The 11498-nt window shown below is 40.2% G+C and overlaps 1 protein-coding gene across 3 annotated transcripts in view; it reads right to left on the reverse strand.

Annotated features, from left to right (window-relative positions):
* Window positions 1-11498, reverse strand: part of pora (P450 (cytochrome) oxidoreductase a) — a 30016-nt gene that overhangs the window by 4190 nt on the left and 14328 nt on the right. For all 3 annotated transcript variants that reach the window (XM_036594837.1, XM_036594839.1, XM_036594836.1), the window contains 9 exons: window positions 9965-10093; window positions 8428-8577; window positions 6269-6393; window positions 6066-6155; window positions 3477-3575; window positions 3127-3243; window positions 2886-3004; window positions 2580-2761; window positions 308-457 (listed from right to left, as the gene is read on the reverse strand). In XM_036594837.1, the coding sequence (XP_036450730.1) occupies window positions 308-457; window positions 2580-2761; window positions 2886-3004; window positions 3127-3243; window positions 3477-3575; window positions 6066-6155; window positions 6269-6393; window positions 8428-8577; window positions 9965-10093 (1161 nt within the window). The remainder of the gene's footprint in view (window positions 1-307; window positions 458-2579; window positions 2762-2885; window positions 3005-3126; window positions 3244-3476; window positions 3576-6065; window positions 6156-6268; window positions 6394-8427; window positions 8578-9964; window positions 10094-11498) is intronic.

Consider the following 11498-nt stretch of genomic DNA (forward strand, 5'->3'; position numbering starts at 1 on the left):
TCAGCTCATTAACAGATCCTTCTTGATCTGACGTGGGTATGCTAAAGCTGGGAAAACTGCATTTTATATGGCAGTGGGCACTACTGGCTACTTTTCCAGATCTAGAATTAGGAACCCGTGCATTACAGTTCATTACTGCAAGCCAATGAAGTATTTTGGATGATGTTAATAAAACATTTGTTTTTTTAACTGTAAGATGTTTTTGTAACTCTTGCTCAGTGCTTGCTCCCATGCCTTTGGCCTGATGTGAATATGTGTATATTCATTCACATTTCCCAATTTCCTCAAAGAAAGCCAGAGGCCTCACCTTAGCAGACGAGGCGATGGAGTAATAGCGCGCCTGCAGACGAGGTAGAAGTTCACAGAGGTGATCTATGGGAGGGTGCAGGGACGGCAGATCCTCTAAAACAGCCAGGATGTTCCTCTCGGACTCCACCACCCAGCTATGGTACAGAGCCTAACAATCACAAGAGCAGCCTCTGCTTCAGTCTCTGCTTCAGTGTAGGATCATTGTTTCTGGATCTAGACCATTACGTATGAAGCAATTTAGACTAAGAGTATTATATAATATATATATATATATGTTCTTGTTAGTAACTAACATTGCTGCACATTGATTACATATGACAATGGTAGGGCTGTCCCATACATTCCATATATCTTCCTGTACCTGTTGTGTAAAAGCCAGTAGGCTCCCTATTTCTCCTCTCAGTCTTCGTCTGGTGAGCGTGGGGCTCGTCAGCGTTCGTCTAACCAAGTGAGCCGTTAAAAACACTCTGCACTTGTTCAACACGCTTTCAGTAACCAGCTGTGGGGCCGATCATGTTGGCCCCTTGCTGAGAGCAGCCAATAAAAAATAATACATTTACATACGTCCAGACGTTCAGTAAACGTTGTTTACCGTATGGGCGACGCTACGCAGCTAGTCATAGTTCCACATCGGTTGTGGTAGCCGCTCATAATAGCAAGGCAATATAATGAGTCAAGTTGAAAATGTAATAGATGTTAAATTTGCCAGCCGTTAGAGCAGAAATTAGAGATGAAACGTTTGGGACACACCAGAAGATTTCAACACCATTCAGTCTGGAAAGGACAAAAACTGCTCCTTCAGTCCAGAGAGGTTCAAGAGAAAAACATGGCTAACTGTGAGAGTAGCTAAAAAACACTCTTCTGCTTTCCTTACCTGCTCTTGCTATAGTATCACTTGAATTCATTCATGGGTTGGTCACTTTGAGAGAAAAGTTTTAGACAAGTTTGCCCAGATAAAAGATTGTTGTGCATCTTGTCTTTTCGAGCAGTGAACATCACCGGTGAGTCATTCTGCATTATTATAAGCTGTGTTATTCCTAAAGCCCGGAAAGCGTGTTTCCCTACTGTGAAATGTTGTTTTGGATGTGTATTTGCAGACCACAGTGATTGTATATACTGCTAGATAACTCTGGATTTGTAACGAGATGCTGTATAACCAGGTTCTGTGAGATCTAATGTCGTTATCATATCACTCATATTCTCCACTTCCATTCCTGCGTTACGTTAATTCGTGAATTTGTGATTTCATTGATGGAGTGCGTCTGTGTTTGATCAGGTTTGTTTGTAGTTTCATTGACGAGTCACTGCTGCCCCTACAGTTTATTGTGCCCCACCAGGCTTTCTATGCCAGAGGTGCCACTGGTAGTGAGAGTGTGTTGTGCCGGTAAGAAACATTAGGCTCAGTGGTGTCGCTTTGGTTTTTTACACACCCCACTGTCACTGCTGAGAACAATCCACCAGCCAAAAATATCTCAAACTGTGCATGAAAAAAGGTACAGTCTGTAAACTGTACACTTACAAGGTCAGTTTAGCCAGTAAAGGTGTTTTTTCTACAATGATCACAAACTCGTAATGACAAATTGTGTCGCCTTTTACCAAGCGTGCCGGTTTAAGATATGGGTGGAGCTAGAAATAATACAGACCACTGATTGGTCAAACACAAACATCACAGAATAGTAAAAAAGCCGTCAGTTAAGCCAGATGAAAGCCATTTCTAAAAAACACTAGCAAACTAGCCAGAATCGCTGTGGCTGTGACTCGGACGTAAAAACAGATGCAGAGTAAAACATAAAACAGAAACTTCTCCATTATTGCTGTTGTTTCTTGTGTTTCCTTCTTGTGTTACACTAGCACTGCTTAAGAAAGCATGTGACCATCACACAACCTTCAGAGAACTTCTCCGGTTCTGTTATACGGGGGATATCAGGGTACAGATAGTTTTGGGTTCAGATTAGCCACCGTACCACGTTGTACCGCACTTCCTGGTGGAAAAACACCTTAAGTCTACATGTTGATGATGCACTTATGCCAGTGCTGCGCTGAGAATAGTACAAATCTAGTCAGTGGTGGTTCTATGGTGGTCCCTTTTCATCTGACTGACAGGTTAGAGAGAGGCTGACGAACAGTCAGTAAGAGTAAACCTAAGAAATGCACTCATACAGTAAGGGTTTCTGATAAAGTGGCCAATGTGTGCAGGTAGATGTGCCTAATCAGACTCACAGTCCTCCGAAAAAAGGCAAACCTTGTGTGAGAGGTGATGCGTCTGCTACCTTGCCTTCAGAAGAAGAGCAGGCCATCTTGCGCAAGATCTCCTTCTCCTCGGGGTCAGAAGCGTACTGGGACAGGTCAAACAGCACGTTGGTGTGCAGAGGATTGGTGATATCCAAGTAGTGGGTCAGTGCGGTGCGGTATGTGGTGGGGCAGGGGAACGGGTGCTTCTTATTGGCCTCCTCTAAGGGATACAAACACCAGTAATGTACCATTCAGAAAACAGAATTAAAGATAATCACATCCAAAACAGACACCTACATTAATTACTTAAACCGGTTTAAACCTGTTTTTGAGCTGCCATTTACCATCTAGATTCTTCAGTGTGATGACTGTGTCAAGGTCGACACCCAGTCTCTCCCCCAGTCTATTCACCAGTGACACATCGTTCACTGGATAAACAGCAACGTGGTCTCCAGCATCATACCTGTGGTTTTGGGAGAGAGATGCAAATTTTACAAGCTTTGCTTTCCTGCTTTCTGAAGGAAAAGGCTCTGCAAAGTGACCACAACAAAAGAAGCACGCAAAGATAACTTTTAATGGCAGTACCTAATTTTAGAGCCTGAGATATCCAGTTCTAAATGCATCGAATGGCGACTTCCTCCTTTGTTCAGCTTACGGTTAATGACTACAGGTGCCAAGAAGGGATTCTTTGCATCAAAAGGCCTACAAGGCAAAGAAAGTGAAAACAAGGAAGAAAGCCAAGCGTTATAAATAAAACGACACACAAACCAGTAATTATCTTCGTAATTAGCATTAACTATGAGTTATAAACAAACAGTAATCATAACAACAGAAAAAAGTACAGAAAAAATGTGAAAATCAAGCTTTTCAAACAAAAAGGTGATTTTCAGTCAGCTGTGATCAGTAAATTGAGTGGTTGGTTGAAAGGAACTCACGGTTTCTGGTGCTGAAAGCTCAGGAGACGGCTCAGCTCGCCTGTGTACACTTCATTCATATTGATGTCATTGTGGACCACCAGTTCAAACTGCCGAACACTGCAAACATAAAAGGGGTTTATGTCTCTTCCTCGTCTGCTTTTGAAGAACACCTATGATGTCTAAAATACCCACCACCTATTCAAAGCATGTGTGATAGCGACATTGTTATGCAAGCACCCACATAATGGCTTTGGTCCTTCTAGTATGGAAATGAGATGCTGAATATGGAGCACCGACATAAATTACTACTCAGCACGCTGAACTGAACTGAAGCAGACACAGGTCCTGCGTCAGAGGGTCATACTGTGGGGTAATGCCCCACCAACCAGTCATCAATGCACCACTGATCAGTTGGTGTAGTGTAGTGGGTAACACCTCTGCCTTCTACACTGTAGACTGGGGTTTCAATCCCCACCTGGACAAGCTCCCTACACTATACCAATAAGAGTCCTTGGGCAAGACTCCTAACACTACCTTCACCTACCTATATAAAATTGTAAGTCACTCTGGATAAGAGCGTCTTATTATTATTTATTAATTATTTTATTATTTATAAATTATTTGAAATGTGGCTGGAACACTATGACAGTAATATTTTATGCACTCTTTGCAGCTCAGTCTTTTAGCTCATTTGCACTAAAATCTAAACCAAAAATGTCACCTGTAAGTTTGACCCCTGTAGAGATTGGTCAAGGGGTGGTCAAGGTGTGTTTCAGTGTTTCTTGTGTACAGTGTGGTCTGTGCAAACTTTATGGCACATTTCATATTTTAATACTTATTTTTCCCAACATGTTAAACTCAGCAAATAAATAGAGAATTTGCACTAAAATCTAAAGAATGAATGTCATCTGTAAGTTTGACCCCTGTAGAGATTGGTCGAGGGGTCGTCAAATAGTGTTTCAGTGTTTTCTGTGTTGACCAATCAGATGAATGTGAAGGCGGGACTAGTGGCTGCAATCACCAAGCAGGCTAAACTCTTTGACTTCACAGATTCAAATGACCAAGACATCAAAATGACAGATAGACAGCTATGCTAAACAGCATTTAATATTGTCAGTAATATTTTATGACTGTTGACAAAACATTAATTTTAGAAGAAAATTTGTCTATTGATCCTTGAAACATTGCAAAAACCTACAAGAAACATCTTACAAGACACAGACAAATGCACACAGCAGAGCAGAGAGGAATGAGGAGGAGATCAGCGTGGTTTTTAAATGAATGCTGCCAGGCTACAGCCTTTCTAAACGGAAAGTGCTCAAACAGCTTTATTTGTCAGGGAAACGTGATCTTTTGCATAACAGTTCAGATGGAAAAATAAATAAATAATAAAAATCATGTTGCTACTTTTACTTTAGCATTTTTATCACTAAAAGTCAGTCTGATGAAAATAAGCTGCTGGGCATTTTCATTTTATCAGTTGCAATTTGTGCGGAAAGTTTTCTGTTTTTCAGCCTTCAGTAAAACGCAGTGCAGACGCCCTTATCCAGGTAGCTGAATGCCTCCACCTGTAGTTCTCTCAAAGCACAGAACACGGTTGTGTTATTTTATTAGACGCCGTTATTCAAGCGTCAGAAGCTCATTCATGTTCAGTTAAGATTATTATATAAGATTATGATTTCTTTTTCACTTGTTAGTTCCGTCTCCCACCCCACAATCGACGGTGCCCAGCGTCTGCATCCAGCCCTTTTGCAAGAATTATCCCTTTTGTTTTCTTGTTTTTTTACGTTTCTTGGCTTTTTTGGCAGCACAGCGTGTTTTTCCCCCCTGCAGTGGTAGAACCTGCTGGTGCAGCTCGCCTACCAGATTCTGCTGTGTTTTCATAGCTGAACAGACGAAAATGGGGGTGGAGTATCGTGGTATAATGGACTAGTGACAGGTTTCTCAGGCTAATCATAGGTTTTATTCCCCAATCCAAACACCTCTATCAAACAGAAAAGAAGTGGGTTTAATTAGGTGTGAATTATTTAGCAAACAGACAAAACTGTTTGGTACAATAATAAGAAAACTCATATAATTAGTTCACAATCCTTAACTGTTAGGGTACCATTACTGCAGGAAAGGAGTTTTTATGCAAATTTTATTGCACTATTGATAAAGAACCTATAATATAGTTTAATATGGTACTGTATTTTGTTCTCCTTCTTCTGGCTGGTTCTAGTAGTTTAAGTGGTTCCCAGTCCATTTTTTAAAGACCCCTAATCCTGATACTCTTGTTGTGATGCCATTGCTAAAACATTTTTTCTTGTTTTTATACCTGTAATAAACAAAATAAATCAACTAATGCACGTTAAAGTGTCACCGTGTGGATGCACTGTCCATCACCCCCTGCCCACACCACAGAGACTTTTGGATGCTCTGCTCATGGTTCAGTTCTGGCACCAGGCCTAAATAGACAGCACGTGTTTTCTTGTGACGTCTGCAAACGCTGGCAAACAGTCAAACCAAAACGCCGCACAGATACAAAAGAAGAGAGGCGGCACCTTTTGTATTTGACGTGACTGAGTGTGAATGAAATGAATAAAAGCATCGAACAGACAAGAGTACCTGCATTCCTCCTGTGTGGCCTGCACTCCTAAAAACCCGCAGACGGCTGGCCAGAACTGTTCCTTCCATGAAATAAAATCTTCCTCCAAGCTACGAGACAATTTAGAGGTTAACTTCAGAGAAGAAAGTTCATACAACTTCACATTCTGACCACGGCTTGTGTTACAGTCATGAACATTCAGTCAACAGGATCACGTACGCACTTGCCATCATCATCTCCGAGGCCGAGGTCGAAGATTCTTGTAGCCCCCAGTTCTGCCAGCCGGTTATCCGTGTACGTCCCCATGGCGTTGTAGTGATCATAGGTTTTATTCCCCAGTCCAAACACCTTCATTAAACAGAAAAGAAGTAGGTTTCTATTGGATGTGAACTATTATTAACTGAATAAGACACAACAGTGCAGTAAAACAATGTGAAACCCATATAATCCATTTGCGATCCTTAACTGTTAGAGTACCGTTACTGTAGGAGTTCAGTTTTAATGCAAATTTAATTGCACTTTTGATAAAGAGGCTTTAACATCATTCCACCGTAATACTGTTTGTTTGGCCTCCTTCTTCTAAAAGGTTCTAACAGCGTTCTAATAAAGTGGCTCCCAGCCCATTTAAAAAGACCACTAATCTCTACATTTTTGCTCCCAACATAAATGATACAGAAAATGAATATCTGTAAATGAAGATCTGATTTGAACTCAGCTTTGGTGGGAATAAATACAGTGTTGACACTGCTGCACTACAGTCATACCAAAAGTTTGGCTCAAATCGACTTAAAGGTTTTTATTGATTTTATAATAATGAAAATAAGTACACATTTTCCACAGAGACTTCTGTACATTTTAATGCACAACAAAATCATTTGTTTGCTATTTATTTTTTTAACATATTGGGGAACAAATAAAACATACAGTAATGACTGTGAAAACATTACGGCACATTTTATATTTTATTATTTATTTTCCCCAATATGTTAAACTCAGCAAATAAATTGAATATTTGCACTAAAATTTGAATAAAAATGTCATCTGTAAGTTTGACCCCTGAAGAGACTGTATATTTTTTTCCACTTAGAAAATCAACAACATATGACATTTGTACAGATTAAAAAAAGAGAGTTTAAATTATGTGTCTGCTGGACAGCTGGGCCTCTAAAACACACTGATTTTGTGATTTTGTAGTCCAGACACAATGAACAGCAGCTTTGTGAGCAGAACAACTGGCCTTGTTTGGCCAGTCCAGATGTTTCCACTTGGAGAAGGAGTCTGGATGGAAGTGGAGGGCATTCCAGCAGCTCTTTCACTCAGAACAACCTAAACCTCGAGCTCAAGCTCACAGTACAGAACTGTTGGCCCAACAGACGGGCACTATTGTGTTTTCTGTCAGTCCAAGTAATAAATAATAGGTCATTTTCCAGAGCACACTTCACGATGCATTAAAATGTATTTGTCCTTATCAGAATTCATGATGCCTTCTCTTAGTTTTATATGGTTAAAAGAGTCTTTCATGGCTTTTGTACAGAACTCTATCTGCATTAAATGGCTTGAAACAACACATCCATGTGTTATAATAGTGAGGAACAGTGGACGTCAATCACAGGTCAAACATTTATAAACATAAAAAACCTTTAAGCCCTAAAATGTCCTGCTGTGCGTCACCAGCTGTGGGTTCTTGCATAAAAAGGCTTAGCCTAGAAGCGGGTGATATAGCAAAAATATAATATTGTGATATGTTAAGAAATTTTCACGACGCACATGATGTCGCAATATTTATTTTTTGAGATATCTGATCAGTTGGAACAGAGAAAAAAGAACCAGTAGTGCACCATTTAAAAACATTTTTTGAGCACAATGATTATTTTTCAATATTTTGCATACTTTGCTGCACTAACTCCAGTTAAATGGGACTAATTTTGCTTTTTTTATAATAAAACATGCACATTTGGTCAGTGTTCTACAATAATAACAATAATAATAATAATAATAATTTTTATTTATATAGCCCTTTTCATGCCGGTGGCAGCTCAAAGTGCTACGATGCACTGACGATGTCCACCATATACTCAGAAAAGCATACTGTATTATACTGTGCCATAATTTATCAGGATACTGATATATATTTCCCAGCCCTAACTCTACACAGCCTATGAATTTTCAGGGGGGAACAAGCCGCCAGCTGCTTTCTTCAGCTTCCTAAAGTCACTGCTTGTGGTTTTAACAAAGAAGTTACGGCGAGATGGCTGCTACAGATTAAGACTATAGATTGACAAAGATATGCGTCATCATGTAACCTGATCTACAGCCGTCATATTTTCCGCACGCGTTTTCCCACGACTGGGCGCCGGATTCCTGTGAAGCGTCCATACTCACTGCAAAGTGGACTCCCTCTAAACTGTCATCGGTCATCTGCATCCAGTCGTAGAAGTCCTGGGCGTTATCAGTGGGCTCTCCCTCCCCACACGTGGCCATGCAGAACACCGCCAGGGAGCTGTCAACCTCTCTCAGACGAGGGAGCTCAGACTGTAAGAGAAGAGAGGCAGAGAAACGTTCTGAACACGAGGCCAAGGTGATCTGGAATGGAAATGTTGAATGGTAAAATGGCAGTGTAAGCTAAATTCATACTTATTTGTAGCACAAGCTACAAACCAAAGACTTCCACTGAAGTCTAAAGAGTAGATCGTAAAAAAGATCCTTTCTACAAAAACCACTGTAAGCCCAAAAATAAATCATAACTTATCATCTCTCTCAGACTGTAATGTAATGCCCTCTACATAGTGAACATAACATTACAGGGCGTAGATCTACATATATATATATACACCGATCAGGCATAACATTCTGACCACCTCCTTGTTTCTACACTCATTGTCCATTTTATCAGCTCCACTTACTATATAGGTGCACTTTGTAGTTCTACAGTTACAGACTGTAGTCCATCTGTTTCTCTGATACTTTGTTAGCCCCCTTTTACCCTGTTCTTCAGTGGTCAGGACCCCCATGGACCCTCACAGAGCAGGTACTATTTGGGTGGTGGGTCATTCTCAGCACTGCAGTAACACCGACGTGGTGGTGGTGTGTTAATGTGTGTTGTGCTGGTACGAGTGGATCAGACACAGCAGTGCTGCTGGAGTTTTTAAACACCTCAGTGTCACTGCTGGACTGAGAATAGTCCACCAACCAAAAATATCCAGCCAACAGCGTCCTGTGGGCAGCGTACTGTGACCACTGATGAAGGACTAGAGGATGACCAACACAAACTGTGCAGCAGCAGATGAGCTATCGTCTCTGACTGATCTACAAGGTGGACTGACAAGGTAGGAGTGTCTAATAGAGTGGACAGTGAGTGGACACAGTGTTCAAAACCTCCAGCAGCACTGCTGTGTCTGATCCACTCGTACCAGCACAACACACACTAACACACCACCACATCAGTGTTACTGCAGTGCTGAGAATGATCCACCACCCAAATAGTACCTGCTCTGTGAGGGTCCATGGGGGTCCTGACCACTGAAGAACAGGATAAAAGGGGGCTAACAAAGTATCAGAGAAACAGATGGACTACAGTCTGTAACTGTAGAACTACAAAGTGCACCTATATAGTAAGTGGAGCTGATAAAATGGACAATGAGTGTAGAAACAAGGAGGTGGTCAGAATGTTATGCCTGATCCGTGTATCTTCATAGTAACTACATACAGCACCTCAAAGTAGAAAGGAATGGTTTGCATCAGAACAAATCTCTAACAAAGAAGCTGTACTGAGACAGTCTTTAATGAAAAAAATGTTTACTGCTTAATGAATAAATATTGATATAAAGAGAATACTTATGTTACAATATCACATTCTGATCACATTATACAATAAACATACATATCGCAGTCATAAATACAGCATAAAAGAGCTCAGTACCATGTCGTACTCCTCTGGGTCAGCTACCATGCCTTTTATACCGTAGCGCTGGGCATCTTTCACCAGGCGGTTAGCAAACTCCTCAGCCGTGCCCGTCTGAGAGCCATAGAACACTATAACATTTCGGTTCTAAAGGAAGAAAAACAGCTAAATTAATCAATAATCAGTTTAGATTAAATCAACGTCTTAATTAATCTAAACCGAAACAAAAAAGGAAAATACATTTCTGTTAAAATAAAATGGCCTTAAAAACGAAATCATTAGTCAGTAAATTAGCAAGAATTAAATACATAGATAAGGTAACTCAGTACGGGAGAGTTTTTCCCTTTGATTTCTTTAAACGTTGAACTTCCTGTGGATAAACTTGCACACAGCCTTTTACAGTAATAAACTTAGTCAATGTTCTTCTACTCGTCATTTATGGCTTCATACAGTTGAAAAACACTGCCAAGCTAGTTTGGGTTTAATGTGAGACCAAATATTCTCTACAGGGTTTAAATCTGGACTCCAGGCCTAAACCATCTGTATAAACTACTAGTATTTTAGGCTCTGCCCATTTTTTTCCACGAGAGTGTTCACTATTTTCAACACAGCATTTGAACCCTTAGAAGTCACTGTTATTGCTGGTGATGAGAAATATAAGGTGTAATTTGATATTAAAGGGGAATTTTCACTGTTCTTTCATTAAGAGTGGTTTTCAGAATTGTTCACAGTGGTGCTGATGGGAACCAGACATCTGAAGAGTTTAATACCTCTAAAATCTACCTTATAGAAAGTTATTAGACCAAGTGGTTACAGATACACTGCCTGATGACTGACACACTGTTTTATGATAGTTCTGAGAGAAAGTTTAGGCCTTTAATGCATTTTAAAACACAGAGGTACATGCACAGCTTTAAAAGGCAAAACAGTCCTGTTTTTTTAGATTCATAATTATTGTATCATCATCAACATTACATAAAAACGTGTGTAGGTTCACAGGTGGTTTTGGTTAGTAAATAAAACAGCTATTTTTGCACTGTAGGCATCGCAACCCCTCGTTCCTATCACGACTACAGTAAAGGAATCAGAGTTGCCAGGTTTCTCTACAACACACTTCACATCAAAGCAGTCTGAAAGAATGTGTGTCTTAATATCTGTTCCATGCTTAAAGTCCCACTTACTGCTCTTTGAAACGAATGGCCAAATCCTTAGAAAGTGACTTCAATCAATACCGCATTTGTGTTCAGAAGGAAGAGACCTTTTTATTTTTTTACATAATTTGAACGTGGCAGCTGAGCTTCACATTTTGTGGAAATCTCATGATGAACGGACCAATAGAAATGCTCGAAAGATCACCTGGAATAAACTCTCTTCACATTAACTTTCGTTAAAAGTAAAGGTTTTGCCCTCCTGTAAAGCTACTATTTTGGAGAACTTTACAAATCTGCCATATTTCAATTTTTGACATTAAATCAACTGATAAACAGTGGAATCTGTCAGTACAGAATGTAAAGGGTCTCTTAGTGTAAATCCTTACGTAACTAACATGTAA

Source organism: Colossoma macropomum, unplaced genomic scaffold (genome assembly GCF_904425465.1).
Source record: "Colossoma macropomum unplaced genomic scaffold, Colossoma_macropomum, whole genome shotgun sequence".
Classification (NCBI taxonomy): Eukaryota; Metazoa; Chordata; class Actinopteri; order Characiformes; family Serrasalmidae; genus Colossoma; species Colossoma macropomum.